Here is a 27,546-nt window from a genome sequence, read left to right on the forward strand (position 1 = left end):
GATGATTCTTTCTATGCGTACCATGTCTTGGGAGAAATCCATTGAGGACAAGCTAGCATGCATGAGAAAGGTCGTGAAAAGTTAAAGTTTTGTACCTGATACATGAAAGCAAACTGAATGAGGAGATTGTGAATGGATTTTGCTGCTGAAGGTGTGCTTTTTCTTGTGGAGGGCATTATTGGGTAAAATCCCAGTTGATATATCTGTTCGGTGGAAGGGGATTCTGTTAGTTTCCAAATGATTTTTTCGTTCTTCAAAATCGGATACTCTGGAACATCTTCTATGTAAAAGATCCCCCACCTATAAGATTGGGGGCTATTCCAATTTGGTCTTGATTGTTTGTTCCTTCTCTGAAGGTCAGACCCTTTATCAGAGTGGTATTATATGCTTCAGTAGATCCTATTTTTTTGAATCAATGTTGTTGTTGCATTGGCTTATTTCCAGCCTAAGTGTCTTGAAATTTTGAAAAGAGTGGAATTTTAAAAAATATGAAGGTTGTTTCCACTCCTGTAAATCAGTTATTTACAGAGTCCTTAAATGGGCTGAGTCTATAAAAAAGCGATCTTCTAATAGTTGCAGTTTCTCACAGCTCCGCTTCTTACAGATATTCAGTACTCTAATCAAGGCTTCTCGTGCTAAAATGTTATTTTCACAAGATGGTTTGTAGTGAAGATGGGTTAAAATTGAATTTTGATGGGGCTTTAGGAAGTAGTCTAGGTTGTGGGGGAGGTGGAGTTACGAGGACTGACAGGGGGGAATATGTGCAAGCATCCCCCCACCCCCTTCTCCCTGTTTGTGACGTGCGTGAATACTGTTGCTGAAGTGGTTGCCTTAATCTTTGCAAATCTTTTGGTCTTATGAAAATTATTGTTGAAAGTGACTCCAAGCTGATGGTAGATATTTGTTTTAAGGGTGTTGTTCCATGGGCTGTCTGGCATTGGTGGGTTCTATTTTAGAACTTTTGCAGATTTGGAAGCTGAGATGAGTCGTGTTTTTTTGTGAAAGTAATGATGTTGCTGATGCGCTGGCAATTTTTGCTTGTGAGATGGACCAGGATGATATTTTCTGTACAGTAGTGAGCTGGTCTGTTCCAAAATATTTGGCTGAAACAGCCTCCATAACAGACATATCGGTACCTTTACACCATACACGTACTCCAGGCGTTACACGTGTGTAAAGCCCTTAAGAAGGCGTTGTTTTCTCCCCCATCCATTTGACTGCTATGGGATTGTAGAAATCCCAATTTTGACTAGATTTACACATATTTGCAAGATCAAACCACACAATTTGAGATGAATCGACAAATTAAAGCTCCAGAGCTGGTCTTGCAAAAATCAAAAAAAGAGGTAAAATGCCTTTTTTTTATAAACTTGTATCTATCGTGATATGGTATCAAATTGACCCAATCTTGCTAGATTTAGGCATATTTGCATCATTTTTCTATTTCTTGTTTTTCACTAATTTTCCAAAATTTCCAGGAATTTTCAATTTTTTATTTTTTATTTTAATTGTTTCTTACATTGATCCATGAATAAGATTATAGTATAGATCTGTAGATGCATGCATTAAGTCGGTGGTTTTGAGTTATTATTATTATTATTATTTTAAAATTATTAATTTTGGGTATATTTGACCATTTTGAGCCGTTTTTTGGATGAATAGTAACCATATTAGATATTACTCATTAAAAAAAATTCCTTAAATATCTTGAGAGAAATAGTGTATAATGATTATAGATATACATCAGTGGGATGAATCCACAGGTTGCATGAATTTCATGTTCATGCAGCCCCAAAATAGGCCGACACTATTGATCTGAACTTTATTTTTATTTTTTATCAAATTTCTTAAGGGAGATGGTATATGATTTACTCATCTGTGGACGTATAATCTTAATTATTTCTTGACATTAGATATCGAGAATACTAAATATTTTTCATTTCCCTTTAAAAAAAAAGTGTACTAAATATAATATTAGAGTCAGTGGGGTACTTAGGCAGCCTGAGAGGACATTCTTACCAAAGAATGGCCCATTACACCATCAAATACATGTTCAAAACCAAAAAAAGAATACATATTTGCAATCCTCACATTTTTCCGAAATCTCCCAATATTTTTTAGATTTTTTTTTTTCCTTCAGAAATTTTTGGCCATTACAAAGCTGTGACGTTACAAATATCTTGATGGGACTTCCAAATATTAGAATTAAATGATTTTTAAGGAGCAGTTTTTTCTTAAGTTTGAAGGGTAAGCTTTGGTCTCCCCCAGTCTTTTGATGTATTCTGTTGATTTTATGGTATTACAATTTGGAAGCAGAAATGAGAAGAGTGATGGAGTGAGAGAGCTTGATAGTTCCTCTTTCTCAACCTCTTTATTTATAGGCTTAAATGGTAAAAAGAGGCAACAAGACTAGTGCTCCTTCCTGAAATAGTTTCTGTTGCTATCATGATAATTAGTTTTTGATGTCTGACGAGGTGCGTTTAAGTTGGTGACACCTTTGTTTATTTATTTAGATCAAAACTTTCGTTTAATCTATACTGTTTAAATTCTCATTTATTGTTTTATTCTCACTATTATTTTTGCTGTTGTATGAAGGACACTACGCCAAGTCTTTGAATCATACACTGGTTTTGACAAGGAATTCACATGGCATCTATTTCGCCAAATTGTAGAAGGACTAGCACACATACACGGACAAGGAATCATCCACCGTGATTTGACACCAAATAACATCTTTTTTGATGCTCGTAATGATATTAAAATCGGGGACTTTGGTCTCGGTAAGATTTGAATTCATTGCACTTAAATTACTGTTTCATGGTATACAATTATTAAAAAATACGCATGTTCGTTCATGTTTGTTTTCTCATCCCAGATTCATGTTCTGTTTCCATACTGTAGATAATATTCGCACTGTATCTTCAGCTTCTTGAATCGTGAAAGTGATGACCTTATATTTTTAGCCATTCCAAAAAAAAAGCTGTAATTTTTATATCTTTGTACTTTATATTCACCATGTGCAGATATTTTATATTTACCATTTATAGTTTCTTTTTGTGCCTTGTGGTTGTTCTATGTTTTAGATCAGAACATGTACTTCATTCTTTGTCCATTGTTCTTTGATGCCGCTATACCCGTGGGTTATCATTTTTTTTTTCTTTTTATAAATGGTTGAAAGGTTGTGGTGGGTATTGGATTTATGAATCACACTCAACAAGAAATTTTTATTTATTTATTAAGTGGAATACTAATGTGGCATATGTTATTCTTGTTGAGTAATGCATGGAGATGATAAATGTATGCCATATAGGAACTGAATTGGCATTTAAAGGATCATATCTAGAGCTGAGACAAAGGGTGGAAAATTCTCTCAGGGGTGATGACCGTAAATTCTTACCTATTCACTGAACAAATGGTTGGCATGAAGTTACTTGAAGCTCTGCATCATAGCAGATGCGTAGAAAGTATGGTCTTCAATTTTTTGAACTTAGAGAAGTTATAGTCTTTGATTCTTGATATGTACAAGGTATGGATGGTAAAACATCATTGACAAGGACGTTGCAAATGCCAAATTGGAGGTTTGGAGGAAGAGTCACAAGTCTAGAGCTCAAAAATTAGTAAAGCCAAGACAACATTCTTAACGCAACATTTTGGTAGGAATAGTTAATGAGAAAGAGATTCCTTAAATTGCTTGATTTTGTAATGTTGGCCTATCATTCAAAAGGATGAAGTGATTGATGAGGATGTTTCCAATTGAATTAGAGTTGGGTGATGAAGAAGGCATGTTCCTCTGGCATGTGTAATTTCTGCGTGTTTATGGAACGTCATGCAATATTTTACAAGATATTCAAAACGCTAGGATGCAGCAGTGTTGGCCTGTTAGAAGGCAACATGAGCAAAGGAAGAATGTTGCAAAAATGATAATGTTGAGATTGGTGTCTGAGAGTCAGAAGACTATGAAGGATAGATGAATGTAGTAATCTAAAGCAGCCCATAGTCCGAATAAGAGACAAAGTGATGGATATTGAGATCGTTCTTTCATGTGCGATGAAGGCTGCGATGGGTCTAGTAAGGAATGGATCTTTGTTTAGGATTGAAGGTTTTGAAAAGAGGATGCGAGGAAGATTTAAAAGGGACTTGGATCAAGGTGGTGAGAACTGAGAAGTGATATGAAGGTTTGTTCACTTAGTCAGGATGGGTCCTTAGATGAAATGATTGGCTAGGCATATTCATAAACCAAACACCAAATAATTCATACAAGGTTATGATTGGTGTTTTCAATATCGACAATATTGACTGATATAATCCCACGATATATCGTTTATCCTACCTGGGCAATATGAAACCCCAATGTAGTATATGAAATTCTTCATATCGCAAAAGATATCGCAAGTATCACATAATATTACAGATATTGCGAAATATTGTGACCCGTTCCTTTTATAAAATTCTCGATATTGCACATAAATGTGGGAAATCCAGGGCTTTCTTCAGAAAATTCGAAAAAACCCATTCTAAATCTCTTTTTCTTGATTCCTCTCCACTTTTAACTAGATTTATTGTGGATTTCGACCCTTTCTTTTGAATCCCTTCAAAGAAAAACACAAATTTGAAGTCAAAATCAAGATCTAAGACGATTTGGGATCGTTTTCGATCCAGTAAGCATTTTCGAGTTTCAATCCTTTTTTTTTGTGTGTAAAATTATGTGAAATCAGTGTCAGATGTTTAGAAATCCATGATTCTTCATGTTGTGCATAAAAATTTATGGATTTGGAGCTTTGATTTTGAGATTTGGGGAGATAAAGTGATTCTTGGTAATTTACTGTCCAAACACGAAATAAAACATGTAACTTGATTTAGTGATTCTCGGTAATTTGGGAAATTTTTAGAAAAAAGTAATTAAAAAATATTACTTTTTTTTATTATTATACAAAATTCCACTTTGATCAAGGGTCAATTGCTCCCATTTCACAGTATTTAGGAGTGTTTGATGAATTCATCATCACATGCAGTCTAATTTTGGAATTTCTGGGAAGATTGACCGATTTGCGGAAAGTTGGGGGAAGTTTGAAAATTTCCTAAATCGGTTGCAATCTTAGTGTCCAAACATGAAATCAAATATGTATGTAACCTGATCTAGTGATTCTTGGAAATTTGGAGATTATATATATATATATATATATATATATGATTTATTTTTTCAATATTCCACTTTAAGCAATTGGTCCCTATTTTAGAGTTTTTTTTTTTTTTTTTTAATTTTTTTTTATTTTTCCTTCAAAATTCCACTTCTAATGTATGCGTGGCTTTATGTGGGTTTAAGCCACAACCAATGTTCAAGTTGTCGATATCGATAAAAGTTTCACTGGCCGTTGGCGATAATTGTAAATGCAGAGGAAACATGGCGAAAATGGTGGAATTTTTCAACGGAACTTTAGGAGATGCCTAAAGACACATATTTGCATATTTAGGAATAAAAAAGTTGCAAAATGAATGGATATATAATAAGTTTTCATTTAATGAGGGACTTAAAAACATGTGTTATTGTAAGAAATCACTCCAATAGTAACCAAAATGCATTATATAATACAAATGCAGTTACCATACAATAACTAAGACAGTTAAAAGTAAATGAACTAAAAAAACACACCTATTTGGCCATCCCTCATTAGGTGGCTCGTAGTTGTCATCCCATGCGGTTTAGCATAGTACTGCTGCTCAGCATGTTGGTAGTACTATTCCCAAGTAATCTCTGCTTGTAGCAATGAACTCTTTTGTTTCTTTGATACCTATCTTCCCCCAATTGTACGAGTACACCCAGATGTGGGTACTGCTGGACATACATTGACGGCATTGGCTGAGGGAACGGATCGAGTCCAATCCTGACTCCCTGATAGTATGGTTGCCAGTCATGTGGGTACCCCGAATATCCTCTATAAAAAAAACCATAACTCGAAGAGCTATCCACCGGTTGCTCGTATCCATGGGTGGATGAGTATGAGGGAATGTTGGAGCCGCCATGCCCATACCCATGATATTCTCCATGTGTATAAGGTGGGATGGAGGTGGAGCTCCCATGCTCTGAACTGATGTACATAGATGACAAGCTGCATGAAAGAGCATCTACCATGGGGTGTTTGGCTTTCTTCTTAGAATGATGCTCAAAATGATGTGTATGGTCTGATGCTCTCACTGAGGATGGTGGACGAGAACCATGGTTGTCATCTTGAGTGGCATGGTCGAAGTATTGCTCCTCGGTAAGTTGACCAATGGATTGCTAGCTCTGACCCGTTGTGTACCACCCACTACTGTCGCTTCCAACCCTACTAGTACCATTACCACCTACATCAGTGTCGGTGCCTCGATCCCCTTATCACGGCCATCGTTGTTGTCGTCCCTACGACCAGTGTTGTTAAAATCCTACGATTTACGATATACGATTTTAGTTGAATCTTAAGAAAATGATTTGAATCCCAACCTTGAATCCCCTTTTATATGAATCCTACAATTCTATGATTTGATTCCTACGATTTACGATTCAAATTATACTTGTTCTCTTCTATTTTAAGCTTCACTTCACTTGGCTTTCGTTTTATGTTTTTAAATTGATGGGGGCTTTAAGAATTGTTTAGAAAATGTAAATTAGTTATTGTTCTTTATAAGAGATTAAATGATATATATTCTCTTCAATGTTAAATCATGCAACTTTATTTGTGATTTCTTACTTCGTAACTGGTCAAAACAACAAATTGATGCGTGACTTACCTGTAACGTTTTCGTGGATGGTTACAATCATGCTGATTATGTGCATTATGGAATGGTGTTTAGAAATCTTTTTTATTTTGGTCGGTCTATAGTATCAAAGGCCACTTGTCCATTGTGATTCTACATTCAAGAAAGGTAACAAGAACATAAGTTATTAAACGACCCTTGTGAAATTGCGGTTTATACTACTGATGCTAAAGAATGAATATGAGACATTGTCCTAAAGGGGGGTGAATATGACTTTTTAAAATTTGTTGCCTATTTAAAAATCCTATTTGCCTTACTTAAGCAATCATTCAGTTTAAAGCGAGCAAGGCAATATACCTCTAAAGGCTTGCAAGCCAATAGAGGGTCCAATCACAAAGGCTATTCAAGATACACAAATAAAACAACTAGCCTAGTGATGTGAGCTTGTGTGTGGAATGTGCTTCCTATCAATCTTAAGCATTCATCAATCATGCATAAACAATCAAGTATTCAAACTTAAATAATCATGATAAATGCGCAAGTGATAATTCCAAACACAAGTATGTATAGTGGTTCGGCTACGTGCCTACTCCACTCTCGGCATCCACACTCAATCTCAGAGTGCATCGGATTGCACTATTAATGGTTTTAAAACAGGTTCACCAATAACCTTTACAGTCCTACACTAAGGACATCAATTTATGCTCTTCGCAAGAGCAAAGGTCCTACACCTAGAACCCACGTTTAGGCCCACCGGCCAAGGTCCCACACAAGGCATTTACGTTTAGGCTCACCGACCAAGGTCCCACACTAGGAACTTAATCGAGTTTGTTGATACCAAACTCTTAGCCTCAATCCTATGCGAGGAAAGAGACTAAACTCTGAACTCTTAACAATGACACTTGTCGGATTGAGTTCTCTTTTGTAGCTCGTCTTGGGTTGTTTGATCTTCGCGCTCTCATGCTTGAATCAGCTTCCCGGTGCTCCCCCGATTGCATAGCTTAGATTTTCTTGTTGGCTCAGCTTCACGATCAAGAACCTTACGTAAGATATACCTATAAAGGTGACCAAGGTAATGGGAGTTGGTTGAATCTCCTATCTAGGATAATGAGTGGGTTTCCTAAGGGATTCAACCCGTGGATGCTCTAGAGTATAAAAAGACAAAGGATTTTCCTATTGGTATAGTCTTTGTACTTTAGAGAAGACACGAGTTCATGTTCTTCATTAAAAGGAGCTTTGAATGCTCGTAGAAGTAAAAGATTACAATGAAGAGAGCATGAAACTCGATGGATAGAGTCTAGGTAGGCTAGGATAAGCTTGGGATACACTAGAGACTCTAAGATGCATTTTCCACTAATTTTGCAAGTTTCTACGAGCCGCTTTTTAGAGAAAAAGTTCCAACGGATAGAAAACGGCTAGTTTGTGGTGGTACTGAAGCCAACTTCGGTATCACCGAACTTGCTTCGGTGGTACCGAAATATCATTCGGCAGTACCGAATTAATTCCTCAAGTTGCTGAATGAAAAAGGTCCCTTTCGGTGGCACCAAAATTTGTTCGTCGGTGGCAGTCAGTGTCACGGAAATATCCAGTCGGTGACACCGAATTATCTTTGTAATGTTGCTGGACAGTTTTGAGCCCCTTCGGTAACACTGAAGGTATCTTCGGTGATACCGAAGGTGCTATTCGGTGGCACCTTCATCCTACTGAAAGTGGACAGGTTTTCCTATTTGTCCATTTAATCATTCATCAACTTGGGACTTTCTAAAGCCAAGACTAAAGGATAGAAAATATGAACTCAGAATTGGCTTTGAATAGATGACCTAAGTAAGTTTTCTTATTTGGGTTGGGATCGTCTATTTGCAAGGTCAAGATCGTAGAAGCGGTTCTTTGTTTTCAATGTGGCTTTGATGCTTCTGATTCAGTTGCATCGCCGGTCTTCATTTGCCAAGAACTCATCCGACTACTAGACACAACTAGTCACGTGATTGACAAACAAGTGTGGAAAGTTGGGTGCACTTACACCTTGTATGTTTTTTAAGGAAATTTCTTGAAAGACAAAAGAAAAAAGGGAATAAGAATCCTTTAACACTCTCATGACATGGTATTACTTAGTGCACACTGATGGCAAAAGAAGATTGATGAGTTAATTTTTTTTGATTTATTTATATTTTAATATATTTTTTCAAAAATTTAAGAAAATTGTAAAATATGTTTAAATTTTTTAAGAAAATTGTGCCTGTAGCTGCCTCTCTTTTAACTTCATATGATAATGGTAGTAAATGAGCTTCCATAGCTTCTCAGATGTTAGCTGCTTCCTCATATTGGTGTATATAACCGGGACATACCGCGGATCAAGAAACAGTGGTCATTGACCATTAAAATCTTTTTGTGGGCCACAAGTTTTGGATCAAGCCGATATTTGTGTTTTCCCTTCACCTAGGTTTGTGTGACCTTATGAACAACTTGGATGGGAAATAAACATTACGGTGGACCCTAAGAAGTTTTTAATAGTGGGTGTTCAATGATTGCTGTTTCTTGTGGTTTAGTCCACCTGAAATTTGGATTTGCTTTGTTTTTTGGCCTATGCCCTAAAATGACATGGCAAAAAGAATGGATGGTGTAGATATACGATGCATACATTGAGGTGGGCCCCACAGAGTTCGACACATTAGCTAGTAAAGACGTTGCATTCGTCTGTAACTATAAACAAAAAGCGAAATGAGCTATTTTTTTCCATATTTTTTATTTTTTATTTTTCAGGATTTATGGTGGATGTGGCTCGATTTTATTGCTGATAATCGATGAAAATGTTGAAACTTTTGCAAAATTTATAAACGATAAAAGGAGATTGTTGGCTACAGTGTCTGCCATGTAGTTGGCAACATGAACTTATCAATGATATTTTCTAATTACCAAAAAAAAATTGGTGAAATTTTGACGATTTTTAGATGAGATACGATATTTGTGTTGTTTAGTGTTGGAGCCCCAACGAAAATGAAATTATCGGTGACAATTCAATATTGTCACCGATAACTAAAACACTCCCCACAGCCACACACATAAATCACATGTATATGTTTAGTTTTATACTTCTTTTGCTTTTGAATGTATTGCTTGTGTCTCCATATATGTCTTTCTTACATTTGTAAATTATATGCATTGACTTTGAATATACTTGCATTAGTTCAGTTAGACAACGTATAGATTAGGTCCCTATACAAAGGAATGATATTATTTGCATTTTTTTTTTGTGATGTTTTGATTTCTAAGTGTGTATTGATGTCTTTTTAACAATCCTGAAGTTTTATTTAAAAATTCGATCAATTTTCCAATGTTTCCCCATATTTCCCAACAAAAGTGATACATTATGTGATACAATTGATGTTATCCCATGCGATAACCGATATGTATCCATATCCCAATTGAATGGTCGAGCTATAGATGTCCTAGAGGGGGGGGGGGGGGGGGTGAATAGGATAATACAAAATATTTCGATATAATGTGGAATAAAAAAACAATTACTCTCAATTGCTTAGAGCATTGAAATCCTGATTCCAAATAGTTTGTAGGACAACCTTCACCTAAAAGATTTAGGAAGGACAACCTTTGAGATCAAAACATCAAACTTAGTAAGAGACAATCAACACAAGGAAAGCAATAAAGAGATAATCAATCACCAACAATGCACATGGATATATAGTGGTTCGGTGCTTAAACCCTCACCTACTCCACTCCCAAAATTACTACCCTCGTAATTTTGACTTCCACTATATTAAGGTTTTCACAGGTTCACCTTAACAACCTGATATAGTTCTTGTGATTTTCACGAGCTATCACAACAAAACCCAATTAGTGATTTTCACGGGATCACCACAAAACAACCTGCTGAGATTTTCAGGCTATCTCAGAAAAACCCAAAAGACAATAAATGAAAGTATAATACTTATCTTTTGATGTCGAGTCGAAGACATAATTGTAGCTTGATTGTAGCGATCTTCTTTCTTGGGAAATCGATGAAGCAGTATATGTGTTCAACCCAAAAAGAATATAGGGATCTAATGTATTTTCAATATTATAAACAAAACCCTAGTTGCTGCAAATTCTATTATCTGAATTTCAAGTAGAGTTTAGATAACTCTCTTAAATACAATTGAAACTAACTTGAGAAAGAGAATAAAATAAGCTAAAGAAAATTAGAATTACGGCACAAATAGCTTAAGGATGGCTTGACTTTCTTTTTGACTATGAAGAGGTATTTCACAATTTTTTGCGTTGTAAATGAATGAGAGAAGGTCTTTATTTATATCCAAAGGATTTGGAAATTCGGTTGGCCTGATTTTTGGTTCGGCTGGCCGGATTCCAACAATTGTGTTCCAACAGCTCTTGGATTACGCAGGATAAGATCTTTCAAAAATTCGGCTGGCCCGAGCCAAAATTCGGCTGGCCGAATACAAGGTTCAACTGGCCGATTCTCCCTGAATTCTGAAGAAATGCATCGCTGGAAACTTGACCCGCGAACTCACGGGCTTGCCCAATCCCAAGTTAGGCTAGCCGAACTAGCAGTTGGGCTAGCCGAACTTCAGAGAATTTATACTATGCATATTATATTTACGGCCATGATTGATAAACACCTAACCTAAGGTCATTCTAAGGTTATACCACCTAATGGTTGACATATGTAGAATACTTCAATCTTGAACCCTACAAAGTTTTTAAGGTTTGAGATGTTGAGCCGACCTTCAGATGTTGAGCCTATCTTTAAGTGATCTTCATAAGTTGTCGAAGAATACTGGGTATGCTTGTGATCCATTCGGAACTACGAAATTTGACAACACTAACTTACGGGCTGGCCCAATCCCAAGTTAGGCTGGCCAAACTAGAAGTTGGGCTAGCCAAACTTTAGAGAATTTATACTATGCATATTATATTTACGGCCATGATTTATAAACACCTAACCTAGGGTCATTCTAAGGTTATACCACCTAATGGTTGACATATACAGAGTACTTCAATCTTGAACTATGCAAAGTTTTTATTGTTTGAGATGTTGAGCCGACCTTGAGATGTTGAGCCTATCTTTAAGTGATCTTCATAAGTTGTCAAAGAATACTGGAGTGTGCTTGTGATCCATCCGGAATTACGAAATTTGACAACACTAAGTGTGCTTTAAATATAAGCACTTACACCAATGGTGCGATACATTATGTGATAACGATATGGAAAACATTGGTTAGGATGATGATAATGTTTCCTTTTGACAATCCAGGCCTCCCTTAAAGGAATTACTACCCCGTTGCATTTGCATCTTAATGTGTCCTATCACTTAGTGAACAAACACTCTATGGCTTCCAATTGTCAACCGTGCATGTATCAATACCATGTGCTTTCCATTTCAGTTTCTTGTTCATCCTTTGCGATGGAGATACGAATAAACTGACCTTGAATGAATATCCTTTTGTGATCACTTCCAAATTTTTTGAATTATCCACACGAATTTTGTGGTGGCATAGGCACATTTGCCTATTGAGCAATAGTCCTCAATAACGACTGGTCCTGCTGTGAAACATCTTCTGATCTTCAGCATTAGGTTATAATGTCTTCCTGTATTGATCAATGCATGTTTTTTTTTGGTTGCATTGTACATCAGGGTATTTCTCTTGCAACTTCTGTTAGTTTTCTGCATGTAGAATTCATTAAAATAGTCAAATATACAAGTTGAAGACAAATAATCTTTGAACAAAAGCAGGAAATTGGGAATAATAGTTCATCATCTGGGTTGATGGAGTTTGAGGTTATGGCATAGGAGACCATCAAAATGAACTACAGGCCTGAACCTATGATAATAGTAACTGTTCAATATTTAGCGAATCATGGGATATTCTGTTAGATAAACATATGGATCTATCAATCAATTCTATTGTGCAATCCATAGCCTGTGCCACTTGTGAAATCCTTGATGATTAATGCTTATGAGGTCTCAATATGATTATGAAATCACCTGATCCTTGTGGTATATATTTTCTCAGGGCAGCCATTGCCTCGATAATTCACGTTCTGCAAAGGTCTTTGCTCATCATTTGGTGGATAATTCTTGCCTTGTACTTGCTTAGTTTCTTCACGCAATCTCTTTTTCTTTGTCAGTAAAAGTAATCTGGGTTAGACTTGGCATTCATTGTCATTGTATGAATTGCATGCAACTTTCTTTGTTGGACCTTAACATCCCACGCATTGTCATGTTTATCCCTTTGTGTGCATTCCAGGTCCTGAAAAGGGGTTCCTCGTAGATTTTGACCAGATCCATCTTTATCTGCTTTGCAGGAACATGTTTTTAAATCTGTGTTTCTTTTTGTTATTTTCAGCCAAATTCTTGAAGCTAGAGCAGGTCGATCATGACCCATCTTTTCAGAATGAGACAGCTGGGGCTTCAATGGATGGAACTGGTCAAGTGGGTACCTATTTCTACACTGCACCTGAAATTGAGCAGGGATGGCCACAAGTGAATGAAAAGGTTAGTGTTTATATGATTGGTTTGGTTGATTCCTGCCATACTGTGTTTGTTATTTCATTGACTAGATATTTCTATGAATCCACATTGTGCAAACTCTGAGAAATTTTGTGCTTGATATACGTTCTTGTTCTGCAATACTGGTTAGGAATGCTATTCTCACCTGTGTTTTTCATCTAAAGGTTGACATGTATAGCCTCGGGGTTGTTTTCTTTGAGCTATGGTACCCTTTTTCAACAGCCATGGAAAGGAACATTGTTCTTTCGGATCTTACGCAGAAAGGAGTTCTTCCTGCTACTTGGGTTGCAAAGTTTCCAGGACAATCATCTTTACTTCAGCGCTTAATGTCTCCAAGTCCATCTGATCGTCCATCTGCCAAAGAACTTCTACAGCATGAATTGCCTCCACGAATGGAAGATGAGTGGTTAAATGGTAAGAGTTCCTTTTTTGAGATCTTTTGGGGGCTGTGTTATCACTTGTTTGTTTAAAACAGTTTAAAGAGGAGAGTAAACTTATGATGCCCATATAAAAAAGGAAGCTAAGGATGTTTGGATTAGTGTTCAATCTTTCCCTCGTATTTTCACTTTAAAGGAACTTCCTCACATTGCTGTATCATGGAAGCAACATTTGTGGCTGTTGACTCATTGAACATTTCTGAATGTTCTTTTCTCGTGGAAATAATGGGGGCATAGATGTCCTGCAGTTGAAGCTAGATCAATCTTATTTTAATATAGTGCTTTAGAGTAGATTTAATCCCAATGGTTTTGCTTATTTATTTCGGAATTTTTATGTCAAGTCTTTATTGTTAAGCACTGGATTGACAATCTGATAGAAAAACTTCTCTTTAACTTTCAGTCAACTTAGTGAGTTTAATATTTCAGGGTATATTGACAATAATGATGTGGTCGACCCTAGTTAGTCGGCATAAGGCTTAGATGTTGTTGAAACTTTTTTCTTTCTTTCTTTCTTTTTTATAGTAACTAGAATTGATTGCATTGCAATAAACTAGTGAACGCAAGGAAACAAGAAGACAAACGACATGGGATCATATTTGATACAAAGTTAACTCTTTCCAAATGACTATAAAGATCGATCAAGCAAATTGGTCAAAGCTCTCCCCAACTACACAAGTCTCCCAAAATCCATCCACTGTATAGAGTAAAATAGTAGTTTCAATCGACATGAGCATAAGCCTTTTCTGTATTGATCTTCTAAAAATTTCCCGCTTTACTTGATTTCTTCCTTGAATAAATGCACTCGTTAACTACTAAAATGCAATCCAAAATCTCTCTTTCACAAATGCACCTTAATAATATGATTCATGGCCTCCCTTAACTGGAGAGAGACAGTTAGCAAGAATTTTGCGTACTCCAATGAAGCTTAACAACCTAAAATCTTGAAGCTAGACCGCTTCTTCAACTTTGGGAATTGAGTAAGATGAATTGGCATTAAGACCTTTGCTAATAATGGTTTGTCTTGGAACTCCTTAATTAAGGCTATAAAATTCGTCTTTGATAATTAACCAACACTCTTGGAAGAAAGCCATAGGGAAACCAACCGGCCCTGGCACCTTATCTATTAACCATGCCCATCACAGTTAATTGAACTTCCACTTCATCAAAATCTCTCTCCAACTCTCACATGTTATCGGGAGAAATCGTGCTTGAAAATTAGCCCATCAAGCTTTGTTTTGAGGGCCTCATGTAGTTTCATGAAGCATGAAGTGGAGTGGCAACAGCTTCGGGCGCGGGTGCAAGAGTGGGGAAGTGTCTGTTTCAAAATGTTAGCAGGTATAAATAGCTAGGAAGTAGGATTGGGAGCACGAGTTTGAAGTGGGAGCAGAACCTAATTAGAAGGATTGTACAACTAACCTAATGCAGGACAATTAACCACTTACTCTAAAAGCTCGAACTGTTAGAGTATGACGAATCAATCCCTTTATCTCATAGCCCAGGCCCCACATCTCATGGGTTTAGGACTTCGGCCGAACCCCTTTCGTGGCCCCAAATCACATGGGCCGCCCACCCCGAGTGTGTTCCCGCATCCGACGGGTTACCTCACTCGAGCTTGGTGTGAAATGCGCATTAATCACCCGCGGTGAGGAGTCTCGAACATGAGACCCCCCCGTGGGCCCCAAATCACATGGGTCACCCACCCTGAGTGTGCCCCAACATCCCACAGGCGACCCTACTCGAGCCCGGTATAAAAATGCCCCTGCATTAATCACCCCCGGTGAGGAGTCTCGAACACGAGACCGCCCGCTCTAATACCAATTTGATGCAGGACAATTAACCACTTGCTCTAAAAACTCGAACTGTTAGAGTATGGCGAATTAATCTCTTTATCTCATAGACCAGGCCCCACATCTCATGGGTTTAGGACCTTGGCTGAACCCCCTTCGTGGGCCCCAAATCACATGGGCCGCCCACCCCGAGTGTGTCCCCGCATCCCACGGGCTACCTCACTCGAGCTCGGTGTGAAATGCACATTAATCACCCTCGGTAAGGAGTCTCGAGCACGAGACCTCCCCCGTGGCCCCAAATCACATGGGTCACCCACCCCGAGTGTGCCCCTACATCCCACAGGCGACCCCACTCGAGCCTAGTGTGAAAATGCCCCTGCATTATAACCTTCTTAGAATATAAGCAAGCGTAGTAATTCACAACAATCACTCTAATTTGAGTGGTTAGGATATTCTTAGTTTCATCTACGCCATTATTTATTTTCTCCACCACATACTTGATAAGGGAACCTTAATTAGCTGGGATAACGCTTAGATGGGGGGATTTAAGAGTAGCACCAATAGGTAATAAGATGAGGGAAGGTGAACTTAGATGGTTTGGTTATGTGCAACCGAGACTAAGAAATGCCGGTTAGGAGTGAGTACAAGTTGTTAGGCTTTAAAAGGCTGGATGTAACAAGAAAAGACTTGATGACCTATGGTGTAACCGATGTTTGCAGTATCTATATCACGTTACGTGTTGCTCCCTTAGGATACAGATACATATCGATTATCACACGGGATATATCATTTGTATTGGGTAATTTATCACACTTTTTGGGAAACATGAGGAAACATTGGGAAATTGGTAATTTTTCAATGAAACTTCATGGATTGTTACAAAAGACCTTAACACACTTTTAAATTATAATATCTAAAAAAAAGTGCACATAATAGGTTTCCTTTGCATAGGTTCCTAAGTTATGCGTTGTCTAACTGAACAAAAGCAAGAAGACATGTATGAAAGGCAAGGTACTACATCCAAAATAAATTTTCGTTAACAAAGGTACGGTACATGTTTAGTTTCATGTTTGGAGTGCAACATTGCAAGCAATTTGGGAGAAATTGGGGAAATTTCAAAATTTCACCAATTTCCCCAAATTGGGCCACCTACGCTCAAATTTCGAAATTAGAGTGTATGTGATGATCATTTCATACAACACTCTTAAATACTTTGAAATTAGTCTCAATTGATAGTTGGTTGAAGGGAAATTTTGAAAAAAAATAATAATTTAATAATTTTTAATTAAAAATAAATTTTATTTTCTTAAATTTGACAAGAACTTAACAAATCAGTAGATCATGCCTCATTAATGCTTGATTTCATGTTTGGAGTGCAACATTTCAAGCAATCTAGGAGAAATTGGGAAAATTTCGAATTTCCCCATTCTCCCCCAAATTGGGCCACTTACACTCAAATCTGGACATTAGAATGCATGTGATAATGAATTCATCAAAGACTCCTAAATAGTTTGAAATTGCACTCAATTGGTCATTGCTAGAAGGGAAATTTTGAAAAAGAATGACATTTTAATAATAATAATAATAATAATAATAATAATTATTATTATTATTATCATTTTTTTTTCCTTCTGAAAATTGACAAAAAGTTAACAAATCTGTAGATCAGGCCGCATAGATGCTTGATTTCATGTTTGGAGTGTAACATTGCAAACACTTTGGGAGAAATTGGGGAAATTTCGAATTTTCCAATTTTTCCCAAATCGTGCCACTTACACTCAAACCTTGAAATCGATGGTTGAAATCCTTAATTTTCCATGCAAAACATGAAGAATCAATGTTTAAAAAAAAAAAATGATTTCACACTCATTTTATATGATTAAAAAAAAAAGGGATCAAAATGCAAAATAACTCGTCAAATGAGAAACGGCCCCAAATGTGAGAAAATCTTGATTCTGATTTCAAATGTGGATTTTTCTCCCAAATCCAAGCAAAGGATGGACCAAAATGCACCTACCCATAGCTTAGAAGAGGGAAATCTAAAGAAATATGGGAAAAATATATCAGTTTTTGGGGTTTATTGGGAGGGCAACATGCATTTCCTGGAAAATATTGACGATATCTGTCGATATTGATAGATATCATATCGTCGATACTTGTTGAAGCCCTTTAGAAAAAAAGTGACGTCATCTTGCGATATTTCGCAATATCATCAATACTTTATGACACAGTGATAAAATGAGATATTATTGTCGATCCTCAGGAATCTGGCCTTTTGCAGTGTTACTCCTTGTGGATTTTGTATTTTTGACATGCGATATCAATAATATCGACTACTATTATCGATATTGCAATCACTGGGTCTCACTAAAGTTACGACCTTTGATATAGTGAAATGGTGGAACAGGATTCATGTAGCTGACCCTAATTAATTGTGATAAGGCTTAGATGATGATGATGATGATACCTGATTAGGGCGCTTGAATAGTCTGATCAACATGGCCAAATAGTCTTCTTCCTAGAAACTGACCGGAATTGTTGCTTCCATTCAACTTCTGCAATGCAATTGCCAAATTTGGATTCTCCTCAAAGGTAGATGACAATGTTAAGAACCTAACCAATATGCCAAAAGCCTGGGACTAATTGAATGCGTCAAGCCATGCTCTTTATACCATTGTGATTGTAACATTCTACCACGCTCCGCTGCCGATGTCTGTGCAGCCCACTCTATGGCAGCCCTCACTCTGGCCTCTTTTCTACATAGACTTTCCACTAGCCCTTGGAGAAGGCATGGTGGCTACACTTTGGTTATGCAGGTAGCCCTTTCCATTGGCGACTGCACTCTAGTTGTCCAAGTAGCCCTTTCCACTTGCAGTTGCACTCTGGTTGTCCAAGTATCCCTTTCCACTTGTGGATGGACTCTAATTGTCTAGGTAACCTTTCCACTTGTGTTTGCACTCTGGTTGTTGAGGTAGCCCTTTCCACGTCATGGTGGCATTCGCTCTAGTCTTGGTTGCCCTATCCATAGGTTTCCCCTTCTTTGACTTTAACATGGGAAGCGGTGTTGGCTGTTCTGATACCAATTGTTAAGAACCTAACCAATACACCAAAAGCCCCAAGGCTGATGGAACATATCAAGCTAGGCTATTTAAACCATTGTGATCATAACAGACTGCCTAAATACACCCATATTCATTTTTAAAATTATATGTTCTAAAGGGATGTCTCCAATTGAACCTTCACTATCAATTGTAGCAATGATCAACACGGCTTGTAGAAAACTGTTTTTTTTTTTTTTTTTTTAAAAGAAGACTTGCTGGCTTCACAGATAGATCAACATCTACATGAAGATCTACAAGTGAACCAATGATTTAGCCCCTACAGACACTGTAGTAAGCATCAGCACATTTGGGGTTCCAGTCCTTGCCCGAGTGGTAGACTTTGAGGAGTTTCAACACGAGGTCTTGGGTTTGAAACCCATAGGTGGTGAAATCCCACTATTGTGTGCATGGGTGTGTGGCGGGTGCGTGTGTAAAAAAAAAAAGCAGCATCAGCACATTTGCAAATCTTCACACTGAAGAAAAATTGTTGATCTTTTCTTTCTTCTTCTTCTTTATTTATTTATTTATTATTATTTGTTTTTTATCAAGCCACAAAAGCACTCCACACAAAAGGGCAGTTCTACAAACTGATTCAGCAAACCTTTCCAAAAAAAAAAACAAAAAAACACTGATTCAGCAATGTGCCAACCTGTCCCAAGCCTGGTAATGGTTGGGTTGATTGAAAGAGAGAGATGGTCATTGAACTTTTGCCTAACAATCATGAGAATTCCAGTTTGATTGTGCCTGGCAAAAGCCAACCCCAAGTAACAGGGTTAAGGCTCTGTTTGCATGATGGTTTCAGGAAATACAATCCCTGTTCTGATTTTTTATTTTAATATTTCTTTTATGATTGTTTGGTTCTGCAGTCTGAGTGCTTTCTATTTCAATGTTTGACCAGTGCACCAGCAACACAGTACTTCCTTTGACCCTATCCAAATTTAGTAGTTCTTGAGGAATCAGACCTTGGGCTTAGAAGCCTAACACACCCTTGAGCTTAGTCGAAAAGAAGCCTTGATACATGATGCAGTTATGGATGGTTCCCACCCAATTACATTGGTAATTGGGACCCATCATCTATTTTCTCAAATATACTGTGCTACAATACTGTGCTTTGTAACTGCTACAGTTCCTATTACAGTAATGCTTTACAGCACTGCTACAATAAGGCACAGCAGTACTTCTAGATAGGGTCTATATGGAGTTTCTTCCTCAGAAAACAGATGGCTGATATTAGAATAAATGGAGGGTTAAAATCTAGTTGGGTTTTCATGGTTGTGTTTAAAGAATTTAAAATTGCGATGGTTTTTTCAATGTTATTTCTGGATTACATATCTTTAGAGAATTTTCTTCTTTCTTGTGAGTTCAACTAAACAACTGTCATATTCCTTCTCTATCTCCTATTCTAGTTTGTGGATTTTTTATTATTTTTTCGGTGTAGGATTATCTGTTGATTATAAGACTGATGTACAATCAGTCCCTTAGTTTGCACCGATACTCTTGCCCTTTGCAACTCACGAAGTTTACTAATTTTGCTTTCCTGTTACCATGACTAAAATGAAGTGTCCAGTACAGATCCCTACTGAGATTTCTGTCTTAGCTAGCTCAGGTTATATGCTGAGTTGTGCCGCTTCATGTTTTAATCTGATACCATGTTATGGAATGTATACATGTATTATGCATAACATGTCATACTTTTGAGGTTAGGATTGTCTGTTTGACTTAATTCGATCTACTCAGATTGCTTCTAGGAATTGCAAGTGCCACTTAGATTAACAATTCAGTGGTTGTTTCTTGCTGTGCCTCCTTTCAGACTTCTTCTTCTTCTTCTTCTTTTTATTTATTTATTTATTTTATTTTATATATATTTAAATTTCGGGGTGGGGCGGGGTTGGGGGGACTAGGGAGGACTCCAAGACTCTTAACTCCGACATCATGTTGACTTCTTTTATGAGGGAGGGAGGGATGGATTCCAAGACTCTTAATTCCATCTTGACTTTGAGTTTCCCGAGGTAGAGAGGGCCTCCAATATTTCACAACTGGACTTTGATTTCTTTCCTAAAGGAGGAAGGGTCTCCGAGACTCCTAACAACTTGACTTTGACTGCTTTCCTGAGGGAGGGGAGGGAGTGAGGGCTTCCAAGATGCTTATCTCCAACTTGAATTTGACTTCTTTCCTGACTTGAATCAAGTTTCTATACTTCTCTTAATTATTCTAATATACTAGTTGGTGGCTAGGGTTTTTTTCTTTTCTTTCGTAGACGTCCTATAGCATGTAAAAGTATCTACACAAACCAGAAAGGAGAACTTTTAGGGCTGAAAAATCAATGAATGTAATGGTTTTCTATATGATTAATTTCCCCATTCTCATCTTTCCGACCATACTAATAGTTCCTTATCCCGTGATGGAAGGAGGGAGAGTGGGCCTCCAAGAGTCTTAACTCCAACTTGACCTTGACTTCTTTCTTATCTTGAATCAAGTTTTTGTACTTATCGTTATTATTCTAACATAATTTGGAAATAGAGAAGCTAAAAACCTTGGACCATTTAGCGTAGGAAACAAGTTTGTCGGACTTAACTTGCTAACCAACAGTCCTAAGTTTACTAACTGATATCAGATGCTGGTTGATTAGAAAGTTGGATCCATTAATTTAAAGTTTTGCTAATCATTGAAAATTTCAATTAATATTGGGATGAGATTGATGGCATTAAAATTTTGTTAAGTTCAATCTGTGCTAACCATCATTGGCCAGTGCAGGATGGTCCATGCTCATCTCTAAGTTAGCGCAGGTCCAGATCATGTACTGACTAAGGTCAGCGCAAGATCATTGATCGTACTAATGGTCAAGGCCAGCGTGGGTTCATCATTAACACTCTACACCAACGATGAAGGCTAGTGAGGCACCCTTTCGACATGCTCTGCGCCAACGGTCAAGGCCAAACACTGGTCCTTGAGCTTCCACTCCTTGCTCATTGTCTAAGAGCAGCTTGGAATTGAGTATGATGCACTGTGCTAATTGACTACAAGCCAACTTGACACCAATCTCTTCAGCAGAAGTCCGCTCTGCACTAAGGGCAGCGTGGAACCGAGTATGACGCACCGTGCTAATTGATTACAAATCAGCGCAACACCAAGCTCTTCAGTAGAAGTCCAATTTGCACTGTGCTAATTGACTACAAGCCAGCACAACACCATTCTCTTCAGTAGAAGTTCTCTGCACTAATCGCCTAACCAACTTTTAGGTGGGAAATTACTGTGTAATCTCCTCGAGGGTGGGACATAACCATCTCCCCTCACTATAAATAGTCCTTCGGGTCTTCATTTCCATAATTTATGCACAACTTATCCTATTTGGCTCTTGAGATCGCCAAAGAGCTCTTTGGATCTTTTGTAAAATGTGTTGATCCTTCGCACTAGGCTTTGGACACTCAATAGTGGCTCCGTTCCAACTGTTCGAATACTAGCTGTTTGGGCCCGCACAAACTGTTTGGGAGATTTAATTAGTGGCCTAGCTGACTGTTCAGGGCTTTTGAGGTGGCCTCGCGAACTATCCAGAGCCCCAAGTAGTGGCCTCAAGCTGACTATTTGGACTATTAAACTTAACCCCCATGTGGTCCCGTGCTAATTGTCAAGTCAATCTGCATGGACCCCTGGTTTTCTCCAGTAGAATGGCCTAGTGCAGTTTCTGCCTAAGGTCTTTCGAACGCCTCAGGGCAAGGTAGACATGTTGCCAGAACTTTTGAACTTCCTGAAGCTATATAGGAATAGGACATGAAAGCCAAGGCTATTTGAGTCCTTAAAGCACCGGGATACTTTTGCCTAATCAATGATCTGGACACTCTGAAGATGGACTATAGATTAGGGCTTTATGCATCATTTGCCTCTCTCTACTCCGTACTATGTGAAAAGGACAATGCCAAATAATCGAAATAAATGCGGAATATATAAAGAATATAAAAATCTCAATCGCCTGAGTATTGAAACCTTGATTCTAAATGATTCGTAGGACAACCTTCACCTAAAATATTAGGCAGGACAACCTTATTTCACAAATATCTTTAAAATCAATCTTTCGAACTAGCAAGAGAAGATAAAAGAATTACAACATTCACCACCAGAATGAAATAGTAAATAGCATCCATCACCAAAAGATTAAAGCATTAACCACAAGGCACAAGGAGTTATAGTGGTTCGGTGCTTAAAACAACCACACCTACTCCACTCCCAAAATTACTATCCTCATAATTTTGGCTTTCACTATAATATGGTTTTCACAGGTTCACCTTAACAACCTGATACAGTTCCTTGTGATTTTCACGGGTTATCACAAATAAAAACCCCACTAAGATTTTCATAGGCTATCTCAGAAAAACCTAAAATGAAATACAGTAAATGTACTTATCTTCAAATGAAGATTCGAAGATGTGAAAGAAGCTTGTAGCAGAAGAACTTCTTTTTTGAACGTAGATGACATAATGTTCAATCAGACAGAAAGAGTCTTCGGTTCTATAGATTTTATAAATGGAAAACCCAAATGCTACTTGATTCAATTCTCTTAGATCTCAAAGAAGAGTATAGATTACTCTCTTAAAATAAGATTAAAAAGATCTTGAATAAGGGAATTGAATAAGCTATAAATTAAAATTATAAATACCACACAGATAGCTTGTTGAGGACTTGAGCTTTTCTCTCTCTCTCTCTCTCTCTCTCTCTCTCTCTCTCTCTCTCTCTCTTGCAGAAGGATTATAGTAAATTTTCATTGTTTTTTAGGATGAGAGAAAGCCTCAATTTATAGGCAAAGAGGTTGGAACTTCGGCTAGCTGAAGACTGGCTTCGGCTGGCCGGATTCCACTGGATTCGTTCCAACGGCTATCAGATCGCGCGGGATAAGATCTATCCAAAATTCGGTTGGCCCGAGGTCAAATTCGGCTGGCTAAATTCCCGCAAAAAATCAGAGATTTGCATTGCTGGAATTTGACCCGAACTTTCTCAGGCTAGCCGAACCAAAACTTAGGCTAGCTGAATTTTCAACAGAATTTGTTATTTTGCTCGGGCTTGAAGTTGGGCTAGCCAAACCAGAAGTTAGGCTGGCCGAATCCCAGAGCAAAAACACTCATTAAAACCCTAGTTAATGAATTTTTGAAATTGCCTTAACCTAAGGTCTTTCTAGGGTTATAACACCTGTATTTTAGCAAATATATGAGACACCTTGTCTTGAACTTTGACTTGATCTTGTCTTGAATTTGGGCGTCAATTTCTTGAGAAGATATGCCGATCTTGAGTTGATCATAAGCCGATCTTGAGCTGACCTTCAGGCATGTACAGTAGTTGTGATTCCATACTTGTGATCTGTCCTTGAAGAACTTTTGTCTTACGAAATTTGACAATCTATATGTGCTTAACATAACAGCACTTACACCATGTAACATACAACTCTATGGTTTTTACCTTTTAAACAAAGGTTTTTCGCCAGGGAATGTAATCAAGGGCCTGTGCTAGACCACAACCTGGAATGTATTTTCTTTCTCAGATCAATGAAAGCCTCTCGACATGGCATATTTGGGTGCATATCCTTGTAATGGAGTTAGTAATTGAAATAATAAAATCCTATCAATCAATAGACATTCTTGTAAAACAGCGACTAATGCAGTAAAAAGACGTTATCAGGGTATATCATTTAAGAAGACAAACTTTATAATTTGAATTTAACAATCAGTTATTCCTTGACATGGACCATTTTCCCCCATCCATCTTCTTGTAAATGTTGCTAAAGGTGGATATGTTTCCTTTCAATTGCCATGTAAAATTTTAACTCCTCTTGTACTGAAGATGCACAAGTTATTTATCTTTGCTGAGTATTTTCTGCAGATATTCTACGGACAATACAGACTTCTGAAGATACATACGTTTATGAACGAGTTGTATCTGCTGTTTTTGACGAGGAGAGAGTAATCATGAAAGCCAACCGTCAACATGGTGGAAGGGAGAAGATGACAAGAGATGAATCTTCCTTTATCCAATATACGGAGTTAGATACTGAACTCCGTGATCATGCTTGTGAGGTTGCACAGGAAGTGTTCAGGCAGCATGGTGCAAAAAGGTTGGAGATAACACCAATGCGCATATTGGATGATTGTCAGCACTTCAATAGGTCTGTTCTGTACTGCATATTTTGAGGTCATCATAATGTATATTGGATGATTGTCAGCACTTCAATGGGTTTATTTCTTGTACTGCATATTTTGAGGTTATCATAAAATCGATTTCATTCAGCAATGTCCATTGCTTGTTGGAATTGGCTAATTGTTTTCATTTACATTGAGAAGGAAGGCTGTCAAACTTTTGACTCCCGGAGGGAACATGCTGGAGTTGTGTCATGAGCTACGCTTACCCTTTGTTAATTGGGTTATAACAAACCAGGTATATCTCTTGAATTTTTATTCGAGAAACTCAAATCTTTTGAATTGCTGATGTTAAGGTTGTCAAAATGGTGTGTTAGACACTCTTCTTGTGCACTTCCATTTACTAACTTGCACAATAATTTTTTCTTTGTTAGACACTCTGGTTAACATTTGCTTATTTTGTTAATATGTTAACATTTAAACCAGTGGAACTCTTTATATTCACATATATTGCTTTGGTATTTAGGTGCAAGGGAAGTTGTGGAGAAGTTTGCCCTCTTATCTTTCTTGTGTTTTAATGTTCTGCAATGGTGATTTTGCATTCTTATATACCTAGTTCTTCATTTTTGTTCACCTTTTTCAGCAATGTCATTTGTTGGTCTTTGCAGCGATGTGGAACTATTTTGTGCAAATAATGTGGTTTTTTTTTTTTTTTTTGGTGTATAAGTGATGATATGGAGTAACTAAATTCTCATCAAAGAAAGTATTTTGAGACATCGCTTTGTATGAATTATTCTTCACGGTTCTGTTTCCTCCTGAACCGTTCATTATTTCGAGCATAGTTCATCCATTAGAAAGGAGAGGGAACCATTTTGTATTGATAGATCAATGCTTTTCAAACTATTGTTGCCTCCTGGTAGGCTTTTTTTTAGTGTTGGAATTTAGGAAGTTTGGTTTTTTGTTTTGTTATTCCTTATTTTTATGTTGTAAAATTGGTTAATTTTTGGGGTTTTTACTCTAGCCTGTCTGTAAAATTAAAAAACTTCTCTTACATCCCATACAAAGTAGAGCCAACAAATAGTGGGAACCATTGCAGATGGATTATATCCCCAAAACTAGATCTGTTATACAGCCCTGATCTAGCTGATAAGCGTCTGTTTGTTCAATTACCATTATTATTATTATTATTATTTTTCATTTCAACTGTCAACTAGATGCCCACCAATCTACCACTTAGGTCTACTTCCAGTGTGAATTTTTGGTTGTGAGCCATTGAAGGTGGAGCCCATAATTTGGATGGTTAATTTTAAATGTATCCCAAGTATACAATGGCTCTACCCATGAAGCATCTCACTTTAGCGTATGGAAGTTTTAGCCTTTAGAAAGAGTGGAATTATATGATAGATGCAATGTTTTAAATATCGACAATATCGGCTGATATATCCCACGATATATCTTGTATCCCACTTGTGCGATACGAAACGCATAGGTAGTGCCGATATATCCCACATGTTCGATCCGGTGAGCATTTTTAATTTCCAATCTTTTTTTTTTTTGTTGAAATTATGTTAAATCAGTGTCAAATGGTTACAAATCCATTGGTTCTTCATGTTTTGCATGAAAAATCATGGAGTTGGAGCTTTGATTTCGATATCCATTGGTTCTTTACATTCTCCATTTTATTTTATTTTTTCAAAACTTTCCTTCAACTAGCTGTCAATTGAGATTAATTTCGAAGCATTTTGGAGTATTTTATGAAATGATTATTACATACACTCTAATTTCGAAATTTGAGTGTAGGTGATCCAATTTGGAAAAAATTGGGGAAAATTCGAAATTTCCCCAATTTCTCCCAAATTTCTTGCAATGTTGCATTCCAAACATGAAATCAAGCATGTATGAGAGCTGATCTACTGATTCGTTATGTCCTTGTCAATTTTCAGAAAATGAAAATCATTTTTAAAATTTTAAATTAATAAAAAATATTAAAATATTATTATTATTTTTTCGAAATTTCCCTTCAACTAGTTGTCAGTTGAGACTAATTTCGAAGTATTTAAGAGGTGTTTGATGAAATGATCATCACATATACTCTAAATGTTATGCATTCAATTTGAATATAGTTGCATTAGTTCAGTCATACAACGTGTAACTTAGGACCCTATACAAAGGAAACCTATTATGTGCACTTCTTTTTTGAGATGTTATAATTTAAAAATGTTTATTAAGTTCTTTTTTAGTAATCCCTAAAGTTTCATTGAAAAATTCAACCATTTTCCCAGTGTTTCCCCATATTTCCCAAAAAGTGCAATAAATTACCCTATACAAATGATATATCCCGTGCGATACCTGATAAGTATCTGTATCCCAAGGATGCGATACGTAAAGTGATACCGATATTTTGAACACTGGATAGATGGCGAGCATCTTTGTATGTTATCCTTGGATTTTTAATAGTGGGGCCCCTGGTTTTATGATCCAGATCATTGGTCTCTTCAACCCCATCATTTATGGGCTGTATAAAAATTCATCGATAGGACAATCTTAACCTTTCAATCTGTTCCCTACAGATAAATGGTTTGGAAGAGAAATATGACAATGGAGCCACCGTCAAATGAAAAAAAGTCCTAATATTGGCTGTCGGGATCTTCCAATTTGGGAGATTTTGGGGCTTGCTCCATCCACATGAAAGTGAAACTGAATAGATCAATGGTGTAGGCATGCTTGATCCATAGTGGGACTCGGTAGACTGATGGTCTAGATTATCGAACAATGGTCCCACTTGTCAGACTTGAAAATCCGTATATACCATGGAAAGATGCGTGCAATGGAGCATATAATTCGTCC

At 37.2% G+C, this 27,546-nt stretch overlaps 1 protein-coding gene across 9 annotated transcripts in view; it reads left to right on the forward strand.

Annotated features, from left to right (window-relative positions):
- The window catches only part of LOC131246372 (eIF-2-alpha kinase GCN2), a 150,736-nt gene that overhangs the window by 55,494 nt on the left and 67,696 nt on the right, over window positions 1-27,546 (forward strand). For all 9 annotated transcript variants that reach the window (XM_058246439.1, XM_058246436.1, XM_058246443.1 and 6 more), the window contains 5 exons: window positions 2,596-2,780; window positions 13,092-13,240; window positions 13,420-13,669; window positions 24,446-24,728; window positions 24,904-24,997. In XM_058246439.1, the coding sequence (XP_058102422.1) occupies window positions 2,596-2,780; window positions 13,092-13,240; window positions 13,420-13,669; window positions 24,446-24,728; window positions 24,904-24,997 (961 nt within the window). The remainder of the gene's footprint in view (window positions 1-2,595; window positions 2,781-13,091; window positions 13,241-13,419; window positions 13,670-24,445; window positions 24,729-24,903; window positions 24,998-27,546) is intronic.

This window comes from Magnolia sinica, chromosome 5 (assembly GCF_029962835.1).
Source record: "Magnolia sinica isolate HGM2019 chromosome 5, MsV1, whole genome shotgun sequence".
NCBI lineage: Eukaryota > Viridiplantae > Streptophyta > Magnoliopsida > Magnoliales > Magnoliaceae > Magnolia > Magnolia sinica.